The 21,100-nt window shown below is 42.4% G+C and overlaps 1 protein-coding gene across 2 annotated transcripts in view; it reads left to right on the top strand.

Annotated features, from left to right (window-relative positions):
• CAPN7 (calpain 7) overlaps positions 1-21,100 on the top strand; it is a 51,881-nt gene that overhangs the window by 17,526 nt on the left and 13,255 nt on the right. For both annotated transcript variants that reach the window (XM_062214850.1, XM_062214858.1), the window contains exons 7-12: positions 8,433-8,559; positions 10,251-10,336; positions 11,792-11,885; positions 13,282-13,428; positions 15,022-15,128; positions 16,051-16,171. In XM_062214850.1, coding sequence (XP_062070834.1) covers positions 8,433-8,559; positions 10,251-10,336; positions 11,792-11,885; positions 13,282-13,428; positions 15,022-15,128; positions 16,051-16,171 — 682 coding nt within the window. The remainder of the gene's footprint in view (positions 1-8,432; positions 8,560-10,250; positions 10,337-11,791; positions 11,886-13,281; positions 13,429-15,021; positions 15,129-16,050; positions 16,172-21,100) is intronic.

A 21,100-nucleotide genomic window follows, 5' to 3' on the forward strand; every position in this document is an offset into this window, starting at 1 on the left:
ATGGGAAACAATCTGCATGTCCACATTTTCTGAATAACCAATTGGAGGTGTGGATAAAATCTGTCATCCTCAAGTGGTGAAATGTTACACAGGCAGCTAAAAGGAACAGAGGCTCTGCACAGGACATGGATTTTTTTTTTTTAAAGATTTATTTATTTATTTATTTGAAAGTCAGGGGTCCAGCACTGTGTGTGATAGGTTAATCCCCCCACCTGCGGTGCTGGCGTTTCATAAGGACGCTGGTTCTAGTGCCAGCTGCTCCTCTTCCAGTGTAGCTCTCTGCTATGGCCTGGGAAGGCAGAAGATGGCCCAAGTGCTTGGGCCCCCTGCACTTGCATGGAAGACCCGGAAGAAGCTGCTGGCTTCAGTTCGACTCGGATCTAGCTGTAGCAGCCATTTGGGGAGTGAACCAGTGGGTGGAAGACCTTTCTTTCTGTTTCTTCCTTTCACTGTCTGTAACTCTACATCTCAAATAAGTAAATAAAATCTTTTTTTTTTTTTTTTTTGACTGGCAGAGTGGATAGTGAGAGAGACAGAGAGAAAGGTCTTCCTTTGCCGTTGGTTCACCCTCCAATGGCCACTGCGGCCGGCTCATCGCACTGATCCGAAGCCAGGAGCCAGGTGCTTCTCCTGGTCTCCCATGCGGGTGCAGGGCCCAAGCGCTTGGGCCATCCCCTCTGCACTCCTGGGCCATAGCAGAGCGCTGGCCTGGAAGAGGGGCAACCAGGACAGAATCTGGCTCCCCGACCAGGACTAGAACTCGGTGTGCTGGCGCCGCAAGGTGGAGGATTAGCCTATTGAGCTGCGGCGCCGGCCAATAAAATCTTCAAAAAAAAAAAAACTATAATATTGATTGGAGGATAGGTGTGGCTGTGGGAAAGCAAGAGAACCTTGCTTATCCCTAGCCTGCTTGCAAGCTAGTGTGGGCCTGCAGTGGGCTGACATGGGCACAAAGGAAATAGTGTTTGTCCAACTAGTGATTTAACTGTGGTAGAAATACAAGTCAGCAAGGGAACTGAGTGGAAACATGCAACAGAATGACAGTGTCATTGTTTACTGAGAAGATCCAATTCAAGGCCCTGCACTAAATGAATGGTTATCTTTGGTTAAAGATATTGAATGATTTTTTAAAAAAATTATTTATTGGGGCTGGCACTGTAGCATTAAAGGTTAAGCTGCCAGCCACAGTGCCAGCCAGCATCCTGTATGATTGCTGGTTTGTCTTGGCTGTTCCACTTCTGATCCAGATCCCTTCTAATGTGCCTGAGAAAGCAGTGAAAGTGGCCCAGATACTTGGGCCCCTGTACCCACATGGGAGACCAGAAGAGGCTCCTGGCTCCTGACTTTGGCCTGGCCCAGCCCTGGCTCTTACGGCCATTTGAGGAGTAAACCAGCAAGTGAAGATCTTTCTTTGTTGCTTTCTCTGTATCTCTGCCTTTCAAGTAAATAAATAAAAATCTTTTAAAAAACATTGATTTGAAAGGCAGAGTTAGAGGGAGAGAGATACCTCTTCCATCTGCTAGTTCACTCCCTAAGTGGCTCCAATGGTCCAGGCTGGGCCAGGCTACAGCCAGGAGCCAGTATCTCCATCCAGGTGTCCCACATGGGTGGCCGGAGTCCAAGTACTTGGGCCATCTTCTGCTTTGCCAGGTGAGTTAGCAGGCAGCTGGATTGGAAGTGGAGCAGTCAGGACTCAAACCAGCACTCATGTGGTATACCAGCGTTGCAGATAACAGCTTAACTTGCTGCTCAACAGTGCTGGCCCCAGTATTGAATGGTTTTTAAATGTTTTTCTATTTTGGTCGTATATTAATATTTAAGTCAAAATTATAGTTGTAGTTTTTTAATATCTCTAAAGTTCTAAGGAAAAAGTGTATTTGGTAATTTAGCTGTGACCTGCAAGAGTAGAGAGTAAGACATCTTGCATTTGCTCTATTATAGTTTGTATGGTGAATAATAATACTAAATAATTAAGATTATAAGCTTGAATTAACCTTAACTTTTCTCCTGAAGATTTTGTGGTAGCTGTCTTCAGACTGTTCTAAATTCAGCCAACTATTTTGTCTTTATAATGGAATCCTGATATTACCCAGGTACCAAATGTTACCCTGAATACTAGTGGTCCTGTGGGATGATCCTTGAAAAAGTTTGAGAAATACATACCACATTCTGCTCTGAGAAATTACAGTGAACGCCAGCTCTTAAAATCTATAGGCATCGGCCGGCGCCGCGACTCACTAGGCTAATCTTCCACCTGCGCTGCCAGTACCCCAGGTTCTAGTCCCGGTTGGGGCGCCGGATTCTGTCCCGGTTGCTCCTCTTCCTGTCCAGCTCTCTGCTGTGGCCCTGGAGTGCAATGGAGGATGGCCCAAGCGCTTGGGCCCTACACCCGCATGGGAGACCAGGAGAAGCACCTGGCTCCTGGCTTCAGGTCAGCGCGGTGCGCTGGCCGTGGCAGCCATTTCGGGGGTGAACCAACAGAAGGAAGACCTTTCTCTCTCTCTCTCTCTCTCTCTCACTCTCACTGTCTAACTCTGTCAAAAAAAAAAAAAAATCTATAGGCATCCTGGTTCTGATGTCATGGAATGATGGTATTATTTATTTATCCAGCTAGTTATTATTTACTCCTTTATTTATGCGTTTATTTAAGTGAAAAATTGGTCAAGAGACACAGCCATCTAGAGAGCAGGTCAGTGTTTGGAGAAGCCCTGGGACAGGATGCAACAATCTGTCTCCTGCCCCTTCACCAAGGGGCTCTCTGTGTTGTCCTCACAACTCGGAGGGCGTGACATCTGTGCCCAGGCCTGGTCCCTAAAACTCACCTGCTGCTGTGTAAGGCCTCCTGCCTCCAGCAGAAGTTCCAGAGGCCTCTTCCTACAACCAGAACCGAGGCCCTGTTTTCTCAGATTCAGCACAAAGAGGGTCCCTGCTCTGTCGCTCCCAACACTCCCCACCCTGGGACCAGAATGTTTCCTGGAGCATAGGCCTTGCAGGTTCCTTAAGCCACATCCCCTGAGTGAAGGTGGACTCCCCTCCTGAGTCTGCTTTCCAGTCTCATTCCCGCACGCCTCTGCCAGCATAGCCAGTGCTGGCTCTTAGAATTACAGCTTACTATGAAGCAGGGTGGTGGGCTTACAGCCAGCACCTCAGTTCTCTTTGAACCGTATGGTAATACTCTCCAGTCGCTGGGACAAGTGTTGGGCGCAGGGAAGCAGAGGAGCCTTTGCTAGCTAGTTGACTGACATTTCTCAGTTGAGCAAAATTCTCATTTCATGTGGTGTCCGCTGTGTCAGCAACCTTCGAGCTGTAAAACCCTGATGCATCTCGAGGGGTTTCCATTTGCAAGTGTGTGGAAGGATTGAGCTTTGCCACTGTCTCTCCTGAAGAGCAGTTTTCACTCTGCTCAAGAGTACAAGGTGCTGGCCCTGGGCTCGGCAGGTTCATCACATCCTGTCTGGGTGTGTCTGCAAAAGGGATAGCCAATTTTAAAAAAGTCACAACCCAGAAAGAACAGTTTCTTAAAACGTTGTACATAGCCTTATCATGTTGAACAAAATGAATGCTCTCCTTTAGTTTGGGAATTTTGATGAAAAAGCATGAAGAATCAATGATATTAGTTTATCAGGAATTTGGTTTAGTAAATACCAAAGAGTATTGAGTCCCACTTTGATCTTTGTAACTTCTCCTGGTCCTTATACCCTAGCAACTCCAAGTTTGCAAGCCTGACAAGTTGAATTACCCATTCCACCCCACTGGGCCCGCCCTATGTTAGCCCTAGTCAACTCCCCAAGGAGTTTCTCTGCTGGCTGTGCCTGTGGTCGCTGTGGTTCCCTCCCTGAGCACTCTGTCCCCTCCACCCCCATCTCACGTGGATGTCTGAAATGTGAGCTGCTCAGGCCTGGATGCAGACAGTGCCAAGCCAGTGCTGCCTCCTTCTAGAAGGAGAGTCTCTCCCTTGCCAAGGGCAGCTGCCTCAACCACTGGGAGTCTGCACCCCACATCCAGGGCCTGACCATGCCACTGTAGGGAGCCCTGCTGGGTCAGGGCAGCAGGTGAACCTAAGACAGATGAGGGCAGTTTGTCTAAAAGGTGCAGAAAAGACAGACATAGCTGACCCCAGTCTGGCGTCAGACCTGAAAATCAGAGTTGACATCACTGATCTGTTCACATTGCCTTCAGCCGCTTTTCTGTCTGTATGCTCTGCACAGCCAGCCTTCCCTCCACCTCATTCACTTCCCAGGACCACTCGCCCTTCTGGGACCCCAGGCAGCCCCTGGGGAGTCCTGTGCCCGAGCTTCCTGAGACAGCCTGTGGTCCCGGTACCTCCTGTTGAGTGACGGTGACGGCCCACACCTTCTTAGCAGAGCAGCAGAATCTGAATCCGTGCCCCTCCCCCATGACTGCATCGCACTTTTCCAGTCTGTCAGTGACATCAGTCGGTTTTGTTCTTGGTCATTTAAAGGCAAAAAAGAGAAAGCTGGTTTTTTTAAACTCGTAAGTCACCTCAAGTACCAGTTACTTGTAGACATCAGGCCTGGGTTTTCCTCCCACCGTGAGAAGAGCAGCTTGTCTGTTGTCGGGCCACCCCGCTCACCGTGCCAGTCCGTCCACTGGGACCTGCTCTGCGGGCTCCCTGTGCTGTTTGTGTGGATTAGGCGGTTAGACGTGTTGTACATTAGCATCTTGTAGGTTGCTCATTTGTTTTATATGAAATACTTTACTTCTCAGTCACCATTTTTCATGTTAACGTGGACTTGTTTCCCATAATGTGTGACTCTGCTATCCAGAAGTCAACAATAAAAATGAATCTTGTTGTGTCCTTTTGAGGACATTTATGTATAGCAAGTTGGTTTTTTTTTTTTAACTGTTATTTTCAGGAAAAAACAAAACAAAACCCTTATCCCTTTTCAAACTTCCCCATTGCATTGCCTTTTATTTATTTATTTTTTTTTACATCCCTGTGAAGAAATGTTATTTAGTGTTTTAGGAGGAATATAAACAAACAGATTTTGATAAACAAGATTTCAGATTAATAACAAAGCTTTGAAAGACCATTTTTCAAAATTTTGGTGAAGTGTGAATATTTTATGTTAATGACTTTTTCAAAGAAAGTGAAACTTTTACATGATATTCAGAGTTTTTATAGAAATGCCAAATTGATACAGTCACATGTTGGACACATTAAACAACTCCTCGTAACTGTGGAGATATTTAATTCAGTTTCCAGAGCTCTCAGCACACGTACTTTGGAAGTCAGAGTGGCGTGGTTTGGAGCATGCTGCTGCTTGTCAATGAGTCAATTGTCCAGTTACTCCGTCTTGCTGCAGGTATCGGTTTGTGTTAAACACTGTGTCTCAACAGTGACTGGAATTCTGCCGTTTTTTGGTAGTGAGGTGGGATAACTGAGAGTGGGAAAGAAAGAAAGGGAAGTCTACAGGTGGCCTGCAGTGGAAAACTGATGCTTAAACCCAGAGTTTGCAAACCACACCTGACCACAGAGCCATCTTTCCTGCTGCCTGCCTTCACTGAAATGAGTGTTGCAGTAGGTTTGTTTTAGTCTGCATATCGTGTGCCTTATGTTATCTAAAAGGTTTTTGAAATCCAAAGATTTATTGCCTTTGTTCAAGAAAAGGACTGGGGAAAGGTAGATTTATTTTCTTTGGTGCTATACAACAATTTTAGAGAAATATAACATACAGCTAGTAGACAGTATTGGTTAAGAATGGTGGATTTGGCCCCAGAGACCTGGATTCAAATGATAGTTCTGATACTTCTTAGTCTTGGTAAATTGTTTGATCACTTTATCCACTTTTTTTTTTTTTTTTTTTTTTTTTTTTTTTTTTTGACAGGCAGAGTGGACAGTAGAGGGAGACAGAGAGAAAGGTCTTCTTTTTTGCTGTTGGTTCACCCTCCAATGGCCGCCGCGGTAGGCGCGCTGCGGCCGGCGCACCGCGCTCTTCCAATGGCAGGAGCCAGGCGCTTCTCCTGGTCTCCCATGGGGTGCAGGGCCCAAGACTTGGGCCATCCTCCACTGCACTCCCTGGCCACAGCAGAAGCTGGCCTGGAAGAGGGGCAACCGGGACAGGATCGGTGCCCCGACCGGGACTAGAACCCAGTATGCCGGTGCCGCAAGGCGGAGGATTAGCCTACTGAGCCGCGGCGCCGGCCACTTTATCCAGTTTCAAAGAATATTTGTTAGAATAGAGTTATTGTGCTCATGAAGTGGAGAATGTGTGTGAAGGACTTCAGCCTGATGCCAGCCACCTGGTTTGTATTCCACAGCTGCTCTTTCCCATTATTAGCCTGCAGAGAGAAGTTGGTTCAGAGCTCCCTGTTTCCTTATGAGTCAGACTTGCCTTGTCAGGACCCTTGATGATGACACTGCTACTGCTGAGTTTCTTGAGCACAGGCAAGTTAGGTTAAACCTTTAAATTGTATATTTTTAGAGATTTATTTTTCTTTTTTTTTTAAACTTTTATTTAATGGATATAAATTTCCAAAGTACAGCTTATGGATTACAGTGGCTCCCCCCCCCCCAAACTTCCCTCCCACCTGCAACCCTCCCCTTTCCCACTCCCTCTCCCCTTCCATTCACATCAAGATTCATTTTCAATTCTCCTTATATACAGAAGATCAATTCAGTATATATTAAGTAAAGATTTCAACAGTTTGCCCCCACATAGCAACACAAAGTGAAAAAATACTATTGGAATACTAGTTATAGCATTAAATAACAGTGTACAGCACATTAAAGACAGAGATCCTACATGATATTTTTTAAAAATTAATTTTCTATGCCATTTCCAATTTAACGCCAGGTTTTTTTTTTTTCATTTCCAATTATCTTTATATACAGAAGATCAATTCTGCATATACTTAGTAAAGATTTCATCAGTTTGCACCCACACAGAAACACAAAGTGTAAAAATACTGTTTCAGTACTAGTTATAGCATCACTTCACATTAGACAACACATTAAGGACAGATCCCACATGAGATGTAAGTACACAGTGACTCCTGTTGCTGACTTAACAACCTGATCAGCTCTTGTCCTGACTCTTGTTGTACAATGTAATACTTTATCCTTTTTAGTATTTTGTAGTTGTTGTTCTAGTACTAATGGTTGAACTCTGTAATTAACAGACAGTTATTCTTAGGTGTTTAAATTTTAACTGAAAAGTGATCCCTGTTAAATATAAGAGTGGGAAAAAGAGAGGGAGGAAATGTACAATTTGGGACATGCTCAATCGGACTTGCCCCAAATGGTGGAGTTAGAAATGTGCCAGGGGATTCCAATACAATCCCATCAAGGTGGCATGTACCAATGCCATCTCACTAGTCCAAGTGATCAATTTCAGTTCACAATTGATGACTCTGATAGGTCTAAGAGTCAAAGGGATCACACAAACAAGACTAGTGTCTGCTAATACTAACTGATAGAATCAAAAAGGGAGAGAAGGATCCAACATGGGAAGCGGGATACACAACAGACTCATAGAATGGCAGATGTCCTAAACAGCACTCTGGCCTCAGAATCAGCCCTTAAGGCATTCAGATCTGGCTGAAGAGCCCATGAGAGTATTTTAGGCATGGAAAGCCAAGACACCATGGAAAAGAAAAAAAAAGAAGAAGACCTAAATGAAAGATCTCTGTGAGTGAGATCCCAGTGGAAAGAACAGGGCCATCAAAGAAGGAGGTACCTTTCTCTGAAGGGAGGAGAGAACTTCCACTTTGACTATGACCCTATTGGAATAAGATCAAAGTCGGCAAACTCTAAAGGCTTCCATAGCCTTGGCAACTCATGACTAGAGCCTAGGGAGATTACTGACGCCATAAACAAGAGATTTATTTATTTTCTTTAAAAGAGTTACAAGGAGAGAGAAGGAAAGGCAGAGAGAAAAGTCTTCCATCCACTGGTTCATTCCCTAGATGGCCACAGTGGTCAGAGCTGTGCCAATCCAGAGCCAGGAGCTTCTTCCAGGTCTCCCACGCAGGTACAGGGGCCCAAGGAGTTGGGCCATCTTCTACTGCTCTCCCAGGCCATAACAGGGAGCTGGATCAGAAGTGGAGCAGCCGGGACTTGAATCGGCACCTATATGGAAGGCCAACACTGCAGATGGTGGCTTTACCAGCTATGCCATAGCGCTGGCCCCTAAGTTGTATTCTTAAATAAGCAAATTTAGGTTGCTCTTCTGTTTTCAATTACTTATGCATATTTTTAACTGGGAAATTGTGGTCAGGTTGACTGGATTCAAAGTTAAGTAGAATCAGGTTCCACCAGAGAGTTATTTTAGGAAAGTGTAAGTGTAACTGTGATCACTGTACTAGGAAAAAAAAAAAAAAAAAGATTTGTAGGAAATGAGGAAATTTAGTTTGGCTTTGGTTCATCTAAGATGAATTTTGTTACATATTCTGATTTTTTATTATCTCAGTGATAGATGGGGCAAGCTACCATTATCCCCTAAACAAAAGGCTACATTTTCCAAATGGGTACGACCAGAAGACCTCACCAACAACCCTACAATGATTTATACTGTGTCGAGTTTCAGCATAAAGCAGGTAAACATCTTTGTGTAATTTCATATGCAAGTACTTTAATATGAATACAGTGTTCAGTTGTCTCTTTGGTTTTTGTTACATATTTAGATGTTTGACTATAATTAGAAAGTTTACTCATTTTGTGCATTTTGACTTAAACGTACTACTGTAAGTATGAATAACTTTTAAGTAGTTGTTTTTACAATACTGTTTATATGTTTGTGGATTAACTTGAAAATCTGACTTTCACCTTTGATAAACTAAATATCAAAAGTAGAAGGATAATTATTTAAATATTCTAAAATAATTTCATTGAAATTCATTATTTGATTTTTCTAGCATGTATTTAAATAAAATATGTGAGTCTGCAATGTGACATGTCTGTTATTTTCCTCTTCAAGCAACAGTCAAGAAGATATTTAAGGCTGGCGCTGCAGCTCAATAGGCTAATCCTCTGCCTTGCAGCGCCGGCACACCCGGTTCTAGTCCCGGTCGGGGCGCTGGATTCTGTCCCGGTTGCCCCTCTTCCAGGCCAGCTCTCTGCTATGGCCCGGGAGTGCAGTGGAGGATGGCCCAAGTGCTTGGGCCCTGTACCCCATGGGAGACCAGGAGGAAGCACCTGGCTCCTGCCTTCAGATCAGCGTGGTGCGCTGGCCGCAGCGGCCATTGGAGGGTGAACCAACAACAAAAGGAAGACCTTTCTCTCTCTCTCTCTCTCTCTCACTGTCCACTCTGCCTGTCAAAAAAAAAAAAAAAAAAGATATTTATTATAAAAAGTCAGATGCTATGTGCAATGCCTAAATATTGTGATGTTGAAATTACAGGAATGAATGAATATGAGGGTAATTCAGAAGTTCATGGGAAAGAGAATTAAAAGATAAGTTTATTTTGGCACAAAAAAATTTTTTTAAATATTTATTTTTATTTATTTGAAAGAGTTACAGAGAGAGGTAGAGACATAGAGAGAGATCTTCCATCCACTGGTTCACTCCCCAGATAGCTGCAACAGCCAGAGCTGTGCCGATCCAAAGCCAGGAGCCAGGAGCTTTCTCTGGGTCTCCCACATGGGTGCAGGGACCCAAAGACTTGGGCCATTGTCCACTACTTTCCCAGACTACAATAGAGACCTGGATCAGAAGAGGAGCAACCAGCACTCGAACCGGTGCCCATGTGGGATGCCGGCACTTCAGGCCAGGGCTTTAACCTGCTGCGCCACAGCGCCAGCCCCACAAAAAAATTTTTAAATTCATTCATTCAAGAAGTCTCCAGAAAGTTAATAGAAAATGTCTATTATGGAAACCCATGCATGAATTCATTTATTTTTAATATGTATTTATTTATTTGAAAGGCAGAGTTAAGAGAGAGGCAGAGATAGAGGTCTTCCATCTGCTGGTTCACTGCTCAAATATCCACAATGGCTTGAGCTGGGCCGATCCAAATCCAGGAGCCAGGAGCTTCTTCTGAGTCTCTCACACAGGTGCTAGGGCCCAAAGATTTGGGCCATATACTACTGCTTTCCCAGGCCATAGCGGAGAGCTGGATTGGACGTGGAGCAGCCAGGACTTGAACCAGTGCCCATAGGGGAAGCCGGCACTGCAGGCCAGTTCCATCCATGCATGAATTTAAAAGAAAGTTTGTACCAGATAAGCTTATCTTTATTTTCATTTCCCATGAGCCTTTTTCATGTGTTAATGAATTGTTCTTATTAACAGACAATAGTATCGGATTGTTCCTTTGTGGCATCACTAGCTATCAGTGCTGCTTATGAAAGACGGTTTAATAAGAAGTTGATTACCAGGTAAAATTTTGTATTTGTCTCTTTACCCTTTTGTTTTTTAAGTGGAAATCGAAAACTTAGGTCTTAACTTTCGTAGAAAGTGGAGAGGGCATATCACCTAAAATTTGGTCCTTCTTACAGGTTAACCAGATGAATCGCGAATGGGGAAAGATGCACTAAGGCATTGTGATAACATGTGCAATGTAGTCAGCATATAGGGAATAAGTAGTTTTTGATATAAATGAAAGTGGTCAAAGTATAATGCTGTATAATTGTACTATATAGTAAAGCCACTGCTGGCTGCATTTGAAATAGGCTAGTCTGAATTGAGGTAGGCCATAAGTATAAGATACACATGAGATTTTGAAAACTAAGCACAAAATGTAAAACTGAAAAATTCTCAAATTTTTATATAGATTACATATATTTTTGATATTGCATTAATCAAAATGCTATTAAAATTGGTTTTTACCTTTCTCTTTAACTTTTTATGTGGCTACTGGAAAACATAAAATGACAGATTTCTGTTGGCTAGAACTGCTTTAGAATGTAGTGAAATGCTTCTCAAAAAATTTATCTTCAGTTTTTAGAAATTCTATTAGCTTACAGTCATTCATTGTAAAAATTATTATACATTATACTTTTTTTTAAAAGATTTTATTCATTTATTTGAGAGGTAGAGTTACAGACAGTGAGAGGGAGAGACAGAACAGTCCTTCCTTCCATTGGTTCACTCCCCAAATGGCCACAACGGCTGGAACTACGCCAGTCCGAAGCCAGGAGCCAGGTGCTTCTTCCTGGTCTCCCATGCAGGTGCAGGGACCCAACCACTTGGGCCATCTTGTACTGCTTTCCCAGGCCACAGCAGAGAGCTGGATTGGAAGAGGAGCAGCTGGGACTAGAGCCGGTGCCCATATGGGATGCCGGTGCCTCAGGCGAAGGATTAACCTACTTCGCCACAGCACCGCCTCTATACTTTTTTTCACTTGGCTTTTCCTGAGTGGTTTTTGTGGCATGAGAGTACAAAGATGGATTAAACAAAGCCCCTCGTTTCAGCTGTTTGTCAAATAAGTAAATAATTCGCAACATGTTCATTTTGGTTCAGATTTGTTTTTAAAACAAAAGCAAATTGACCCTGATAGTTTTTGCCAGTATCTTACTGTATAATTGTATGCAACTCCCCTAGAGTTGGACTTAGTTGCCTTAGTTGTGGTAGTTGAAATAGCCTTCTTTTTTCTTCTTCATTTTATTTATCTTAACTGGCTTAAAATATATCCACTTAAAAGATGATTTACTAGATATGTAAATAGATTGAAATTTTTTTCTAGGTCTATTAGAGGAATAATAGGAATATATTATAAAATTTTATATTTATAAAAATATTGTCACTGAGACAATTGCATATGTTTAAATAAAACATATTCTGTTCAATAGTTGAGTATTAATGTTGGTATTTCTTCATTTTCCTTACAAAAGCATAATTTACCCTCAGAATAAGGATGGTGAACCAGAGTACAATCCATGTGGGAAGTATATGGTGAAACTTCACCTCAATGGTGTCCCAAGAAAGGTGAATGATATCTCTTCCTACCCCTACCCCTTGTCTCTCTCCGTTCCTTACCTTTGAATCTTGAGTGGAATTAATTAAAAAGTGTTACCTGTATAAAGGGTTCTAAGCTCAGTTTAGTTGACTTTGCATCTATGATAATATTACATTTGTATTACTACCAGTAGCAATTTTTGTTAAATAAAAGTAAACCTTGACAAGTATAAAGTGTTTTTAAATGATTTTGAGAAAATTTACACAAAGTTCGAATAAACAACATTCAGCTAAAGATTGCTAATGCGTAGAATCAATTTAATCTTGTAGTTCTTTATACTTATTTGTTTAAATGGAAATCAGACAGACTGAGTCTGTTAAGCCCGAAGAGTTTATATGTAGTCATAATTTGAGATATAGGAGGCGTTTAAAGTTCTGTCCTTGGTGACATATATGCACAGTTTTAACTTTAATTTCCTTAGCACTCTGAAATTTAATGGCCTTGCATTGTTAGAATCCTCTAGTGCCTGCCTTCTCCTGGTGTGTGCATCAGCATCAGCATCATCAGGCCAGCTGGGTCAGAATCTGCATTATAACAAGATTCCCTAGTGGGTCCATCCTGAAAATCATTGCTGTTTGGCTCAGTAATGCACAAATTTGAGTTGCACAGAACCCCCTAGAGGACCTTGTTAAAACACAGATTGCTGGGGCTCCCTTCCGGAGATGTTCTAATTCATATCTGGAATGGGAGCAGAATTTGTATTTCTCTTAGTTCCCAAGTGATCTGATACTATTGTATAGAACCCCTTTGAGAGCCACTGCAGCCAATTAAAAACTAAACAAAATGTTTGGCAATTTTTTTTAAAAGTAAAATTCTCAACCTCTTTGTCTAAGAATCATTCAAAATGCCACTGCAAAATCTTCCTGTTAGTGTTAGATCAAACTTATTCTTATCCCATGTCTTCCAGCTCACTTCTTTATGTGAATTGGGAACTGTATCTTTGTGTTGATTATTTTCTCTGTTATTTGAATGTATTTTTAGGCATATTATTCCACCTTTACAGCCGCACATAACACATGTCCTTTTTACAGGCTTAGACCAAGAGGACACTGATATTAGTGTTTACCTTACTAGTGAGACCCTTTCAGAATTACTGTAAATGTACATTTCTAGGATCCTTCATCAGTTTGATGGTAATTACGTGACATGTAACCAGTTGGTTCATTTAAGACTGAATGAAGGTGCCATGCTAAACATCATTTGATAATTGATCAGATTCCAGAAGCATGAAACTGTCATTACCTTAACAATAGGCATTTTATATCTTTTACTTTATCAGTATGTTAAAGGTATCAGGCTTTTTTTCTTGATAGAACTTTAATATATTTTGTGCCACCCAAGGAAGTTAATCCTCTCTTTCTCCAGGTGATAATTGATGACCAGTTACCTGTTGATCATAAGGGAGAATTGCTCTGTTCTTACTCCAACAACAAAAGTGAATTATGGGTTTCTCTCATAGAAAAAGCATACATGAAAGTCATGGGAGGATATGATTTCCCAGGATCCAACTCAGTAAGTAATGATGGATGGGGCAACCCAAAGCAGACTCAGCCTGTCAGACTCTTTACATTTGAAACTTACAGGTGTTGGTTTTGTTTCTAGGAAAAGAAACACGATCAAGCCCCGGAAAATGACCATCCCCTTATTATGGGGGTACTTACATTGATATTTTGATATTGTATTAATCAAAATGTTACTAAAATTAGTTTTTACCTTTCTCTTTAACTTTTTATGTGGCTATTGGAAAACATAAAATGACAGATTTCTGTTGGCTAGAACTGCTTTAGAATGTATTGAAATGCTTCTGAAAAAAATTTATCTTCAGTTTTTAGAAATTCTGTTAGCTTACAATACACATTGAGAGGCGATGTTTGGCCTAGTGGTTAAAACCCTGGCTAAGATGCCCACATCCTGCCTCAGAGTGCCTAGATTCTGTATCTGGCTCTGATGCCAACTTCCTGCTAATGCACACCCTGGGAGTCAGCAGTAACTCAAGTAGTTGAGCCCCTGCCCTCACAGGGAGATCTGGATTGCTTCCTGACTCCCAGCCTCTGCCCAGCCAGGAGCCCTTGCAGCCATCTGAGGAGTGAGCCAGCAATTGGGCGCTCACTCTCATGTACCTTCTTTTCTCTCTCTCTCTCTCTCTCTCTCTGCATCTCAGAAAACACATTGCACATAGGATGTGTATACAGGAAAGCCTAAAATGTATATGTTTGCTCTTATGTTGGAATACGGGCCAGTTAAGTACAGTATACCTTTCCAGAACAGGCTGCTTAGCTCAGAGAGGTGTGTTGTATTGTCATCCTTATGTATATTTTGATTTGTAATTTCAAGTTCAGGGAGTTGTTTTCTTCAGCTCTAATTAGCACAACCTATAAAACTGACCTGTCTGCCAGTGGCCTTCCATTGTGTGAGGAGTACTAGACAAACCAGAAACTAGTCAGTTAGACATGACTTTAAATTTACATACTAGCTGGTCTGTAGCCTTAGAAAGGCTATGAGTATTTACCGTTCCTTAGCTTCACACAGGATAATAACCTCCTCTCAAGGTTGCAAAGAGTAAATGAAGTATTATATGCAAATCACCCATCATTCATACCTTGTTAGTTTCAGGCCTCCTTCACTCTTCAGGTTCTTTAAATGCCAGGCAGAGGATATATAAGTCATGGTTAAATGTAATAGAATGTTACAGTTTCATTCATTTACTCCATTCTTCAAATACCTTTAGGCTAACTTTCTATTCCAGTGCATTAATTTACCAAGCTCAGCTTAGAGAAAGAATAAGTGTGTATAAGACATTAGAAGTGACTCAGTAAATGGTGACAATAATCATCAAAATCGTTTTGTAAGTTTTCATTACATTTATCAGTAAAACAGTTCTTTTGTATTCAGGAAGAGCAACCAAGGTTATAAGGGGAAACAAGCATGTATTTAAATCCAGGTAGGAATTTGAGTTAAAGAAAGAATTTATTACTGGTTGAAAACAACTTTAACTACCCTCTAATTTAATTCCTGTCAGCACCATTATGCCAAATTGATGAGATTTAATAGCTGCCCTGGGGATTTGAGAACCATTGACAGCCCTGAAATGTGTTTATGTTGCAGAATATTGATCTTCATGCACTGACTGGGTGGATACCAGAAAGGATTGCTATGCATTCAGATAGCCAAACGTTCAGCAAGGATAATTCCTTCCGAATGCTTTATCAAAGGTATTTATTACTATTATTATCATTATTATTATTTATTAGTAAAAGAAGCTCCTTAAACACATCATGCCTTGTTTAGATTAGAGAATGCAGAAGCTGTCATCTTTAGTTATTAGGGAAATTGTTTTAAAAATAGACTTCACTATGTACTTGCTAAAATCAACCCTCATTTATCCTCACTGATGGTTATACTTAATCCAAACTATGGATAACCCAGAGTACTTGCATCTCGAATACATAATATGGAGAAAGTATTTTGTAGTATTTTTCCACTTGAGGGAAGGTGGGAAAAGAGAAGTCTGAGAGTTTAAGCCTTGATTGGATAATCCAAGGGTAGGGATGGGGAAACTGTCAAATCATGAGACACCTGTGGTGGCAAACTAAAAAGCCCAATGATTTGAAGAATAAAATGATACCCCTTTTTGGTGAATTTGGTGTTTCACATCTTCACCCTATTTGTTAACATTTGAAAATTGAGTATTTGCTTTCCTTCATTGCTCTCATTCATTTTTTTTTTTTTTACCTGAGTGAAAAAATGGTGGATGGGGTAACTCAAAACAGACTCGGCCTATTGGACTCTTTAAATTTGAAACTTGTAGGTGCTGGTTTTGTTTCTAGGAAAAGAAAAACGATCGACCCCTGGAAAATGGCCGTCCCCTTATTATGGGAGTAGGGAAATTGTTTTTTTCAAAGTAGGGAAATTATTTTTTCAAAAGAAAAAAAGGAAACTATTTGATTTATCTGATGTTGTGGATTAGAAGTCAGTTCTTGTCAAGTTCTTCTAGGGTGTTAGAAAGAGCCCCCTCAGACAGACTTGCAGCCTGCAGAAGTGGCGATGTGAGCCATCAGACCCCCAGGGAAGATGGTGTGATGAAGGGTGGTAGTGCACTTGCCTGATTGCCGCTTGTCTTCTGGGGTCGTCCAGGTTTCACAAAGGGGATGTCCTCATCACCGCGTCCACTGGGATGATGACGGAAGCTGAAGGAGAGAAGTGGGGTCTTGTCCCCACTCATGCCTATGCTGTTTTGGACGTTCGAGAGTTCAAGGTTTCGCCTCTTTTTCTCTGACTCTTAAGATATTGCATGGATCGCAAATGATTTCTCTGAGACTTTCAAACACTGACAAATCAAGGTTTAGATGGCGTTCTTAATCCATTCCAGCTATCACATGAAACAACTTGGCCTCTCCCTCTTGAAATTATGATAGTAAAAAGTGGGAAATAAAGTGATGGTGGCGGCAGAGATACTGATGACAGAAGAGAAATGCTGTTACCTCTTTTGTTCCCCCTACCAGTGGTAGGATTGAGATAAATACTCCTTGTCCCCAAGGTCCAGGGGGCATTGGGTCAGTCAGTGTTAAGCTGTAGGGTATGGTAAATGCTGAGGAAGTACTCAGGAATGGAGGAAAAACAGGAAGCTCCCAAGGAGTAACACGCATGCCACTGGCCCAGGTGAGCAGTTCCCTTGCTCTCAGCGCTTGCTTGCTCTCAGACCTGCACACCCTTTCTGACCCTTTCTCTCGGGCTTCATTGTTGGAATGTTTGGCTTCATTATTTCTCAGGTTATTTTTAACTGAAAAATTGATTGGTTCGAAACGTTAGAAAATACAAAGAACAGAAGTAATGATGAGTCAACAATAACAGAGTATCACTAAGCATTTATTAGACTGGTTTTCACTTTTTTATTTTTATTTTTTAAGATTTATTTAAGATTTATATAGAGAGAGTGGGGTCTTCCATCCGCTGGTTCACTCTCCAAATGGCCACAATGGCCAGAGCTGGGCCAATCGGAAGTCAAGAGCCAGGAGCTTCTTCCAGGTCTTCTTGTGGGTGCAAGGGTCCAAGCACTTGGGCCAGCCATCTTCCACTGTTTTCCCAGGCCATTAGCAAAGAGCTGGATTGGAAGTGGAGCAGCCAGGATTCACACCAGCGCCCATATAGGATGGCAGTGCCACAGGCAGAGGTTTAACCCACTATGCCACAGCACCAGCCCCTAGACTGGTTTTCAAGTGTGCCACATGGAATTGCAGTCATACGTGGCTTATTGACCAGGATGCATTCTGAGAAATGTGATGTTAGGTGATTTCATTGTGATGCAAGCATCAGAGGGTGCACTTACACAAACCTAGATGGTATAGCCTGCTGAACAGTGAGGGTGGTGTGTGTTGGTGTGTGTGTGTGTGTGTATGTGTAGCCTATTGCTTCTAGGACCATGCTGAACAAGAAAACACCACCATATTAAAACGGGGTCAAGAGAAAACGATGCATTCAAGAAACAGAGCAAATGTGAGATGTGTGAGGCTGCAGCTGGTGTAATGTGGCAGACTGTTGTACCAGAAACTGAAAAGTCATGATGAAAAAGAGAAAATGTGCAAGCCAGTAACACTTATTTTCCAGTTTTGAGTACGACACATCATTCTGTGTGCTGTCCCTGATAGGACCCCGAGTGCGGTTGGTGTTGACCCCAGCATCGCTGCAGACACTGAGTGCTGCTCTGGCAATACGACAGCAACAGTGGTACCAGCGGGGGGAGTTTTCCAGCTCCATTACAGTCTTTGGGATCACTGTCCTTTTCGTGGTCCATCATTGACATCATCATGCAGTGCATGCATGACTGTGTATGAATTAAGAAGGTGATAAGGGACTCTTCCAACATTTTCTAAAAATCTACACTCTCAAGACTTGCTGAATTAGCTAGTCAATATGACAACCTTAACCTTTCTGTATAGGATTGTGTGTTTCTTCAAAAATGGCATAAAGGAGCCAGCATTATAGCTTAGGCAGTTCAGCCACTGCCTGCAATGCTGGCAGCCCATATGAGCACTAGTTCAAGTCTGGCTGCTCCACTTCCAATCCAGCTCCCTGCTAATGCTCCTGGGAAAGCAGCAGAAGATGGCCCAGCTGCTTGGGCCCCTGCACCCACATGGGAGACCTGGAAGAAGCTCCTGGCTCCTGGCCCCAGCCCTGCCTGTTGCAGCCATCTAGGGAGTGAACCAGCGAATTGAAGATCAATCTCTCTCCCTCTCTCTGACTTTCAAATAAATAAATGAATCTTTAAAACAAAAGGTGGCATAAAAATTGGCCTCATAAAGCAAAAAATATATAAATTATATTAAATCGAATAAGCTGAGAGGTTTGTGTTTGTTTTAGAATTGTAATTTGCCACAAACACCAGCTCAAACATTACAGATAACAGTTGCCATTATTCGGCTCTGAGTGTACATCTTTCTTTGTATTGTCAGAACATCCTGTGAGGTAAGTATTAATGATTAGGTGACCAACAGTGAGCTAATGGCTGGAGATTTACATTTAGATAATGAAATAGCCAACAGGAAAATGAGCTTGAATGAATGAAATTTCTCTGAAGATTTTATCACTTATTTTGAATAATAAGCCTTTTTCATTGTTCTAAAGAAACCCAGTATTTATGAGAAAGATAGACACCTGTGCTCTGACCTGATTTAAAAAAAATCACTGAAGGCCAGTAGTGTAAGAATTTCTGGTATATAAAATGAGTGGCACTGTTCACGCACTGTCAGTTTCTCATGACAGTGATTGTAGAGATTGAGAGCAGGCGTGCAGTGTGCAGGATTTGCTGCATCACTCTCACCTCCACGTTGTAATTCTGTGACAGCTGCTGACGGGAGCAGCGGGACCCAGCTTGGGCAGACATCACGCTGGCCTTGGCCAGGTTCCTTTTGTTTATGTGATCTTTGTACAGTCAGGATTGATCGTTGCCTACAGCCATCTTCATGTGTATTCAAATTAGTGTGGATTTCCTCGAGTATTTTTTATTGGGTATTTGAATAATTTCCTGGCTTCACAATTTCTGTTTTTTTGTTTTTTTGGTTTTTTTTTGTGGGCCAGAATTTTGAGACATTTACTTAATTCTGACTTGTGTTTTAAAATATCTGATTGCTTGAGTAATTGGGAATCCTGGATTAAGTTCCTGGCTCACACCTTTGGCCTCAGCCCCGTCCCAGCCACTGCAGGGGTGAACTAGTGGATGGGAGTTCTGTCTGTGTTTCTCTCTCTCTGTCTGCGTCTGAAATGAAATGAAAGTTTAAAAGAATTTTTTAATATTTCCATGTATCTCATTCAGACATTTATCTCTAGAGTCTTTTGCAGGTAGACTTAGAGATTAAAGCTGTGCTTAGTCTTACATCACTTTTTACTTTCTTAAGAGTCTCTTAAGGTTTATTAGTACTTGCATAGAAATATTAATCTTTTTTTTAAAAAAAAAGATTTTATTTATTTGAAAGGTAGAGTGACAGAGATAGGGATCTTCATCTGCTGGTTTACTCCCCGGATCCTTGTAATAGCTGGCACTGGGCCAGGCTGAAGCCAGGAGCTCCACCCAAGTCTCCCATGTGGGTGGCAGGGCCCAAGCACTTGGACCATCTTCCACTGCTTTCCAGATGCGTTAGCAGGGAGCTGGTTTAGAGCTGGAGTAGTTGGGACTCAGCAGCACTCTTACTCGGGATACGGACGTTTCAAGTGGCAGCTTAGCCCACTGCACCCTAGTGCCAGCCCCATGACTGCCTCCAACCTTCCTGCATGTTCTAGGATCTTCTCTTCAGTTTATTCTCAGCTGCTTTGCTTGAGGGTCTTGTCTGTGTCTTCTCTATGAGGTCATGTTCGGTAGTCTGCTGTGGAGCTGCATCTCTGGTTCAGGGTTTCGCTCTGAACCTACCTGAGGCTTTTCCTTTGCAGCTCTTTGGGAATAACTTTGGAAAAGGAATGTTGCGATGTTAAGTCAGATTCTTATTTTCAATTCTGTAGTAGTTCTTCCCTTAGTTGGGCCCATTTGAATTGCTGATTCTCCACTTATCCAAACAAAACCTGCAGTCTGATCTGTCCTTGAATGTCCCTGGTGCCTGGGCCCCGTGTCTGAGGTCAGCAGCGCGTTCCTCTCCTCTGTGTTCCCTTCTAGGAACTGGTAGAGTCCTGAGATGAGGGAGATTTCCTACTCAGATGAAACTGGGCTTTATGAAAAGGAAGGACAGCATCCTGTGTGTACTGACTGATGTAAGGTGCAGATGATACAGAGTAAATCCTCCACTGTATTATGAAGGATCCAGGAATATAGCCTGAGAGGAAGGAGCCTTTTGTACAGAAATCATTGGTAGGGGCCAACAGTGTGACACAGGAGGTTAAGCCATGGTCTGCAGTACCAACATCCCATATGGATGCCAGTTCAGGCCCTGGCTGCTCTACTTCCTATCCAGCTCCCTGCTAATGTGCCTGGGAATATAGTGGAGGATGGCCCCAGTCCCTGGGCCCCTGCACTCAGTTGAGAGACCTGAAGGAAGCTCCTGGCTCCTGGCTTCTGCTTGACCTAGCCCCAGCCTTTGTGGCCATTTGGGGAATGAACTCGTGTATGGAAGATCTTTCTCTCTCTCTCTCTCTCTCTCTCTCTCTAACTCTCTCTAACTCTGCCTTTCAAATAAATAAATCGGTCTTTTAAATAAAAAGAAATAATGGGTAGCCCAGGCCACAGCTTGCCACCACTTAAAATAGCAAAGGAATTTTTTTCAGATGTCCCCTAGTTTGATTTATGATATCAATAGAAAAAGGTATAGTTGGGGCCAGTGCTGTGGCGCAGTGGGTTAACGCCCTGGCCTGAAACACCGGCATCCCATATGGGCGCCAGTTCTAGTCCTGGCTGCTCCACTTCTGATCCAGCTCTCTGCTATGGCCTGGGATAGCAGTAGAAGATGACCCAAGTCTTTGGGTCCCTGCACCCACATGGGAGACCCAGAAGAAGCTCCTGGCTCCTCGCTTCACATCGGCGCAACTCCAGCCGTTGCCGCCATTTGGGGAGTGAACCAGTGGATGGAAGACCTCTCTCTCTGTCTCTGTCTCTGTCTCTCTCTATATCTCTTTCAAATAAATAATAAAATAAGTCTTTAAAAAAAAAAAAAAGAAAAAGGTATAGTTTTCCCAGGTTGCCTGTTTGAAGTAAGACAAATATTCC

Source organism: Lepus europaeus, chromosome 2, assembly GCF_033115175.1.
Source record: "Lepus europaeus isolate LE1 chromosome 2, mLepTim1.pri, whole genome shotgun sequence".
Classification (NCBI taxonomy): Eukaryota; Metazoa; Chordata; class Mammalia; order Lagomorpha; family Leporidae; genus Lepus; species Lepus europaeus.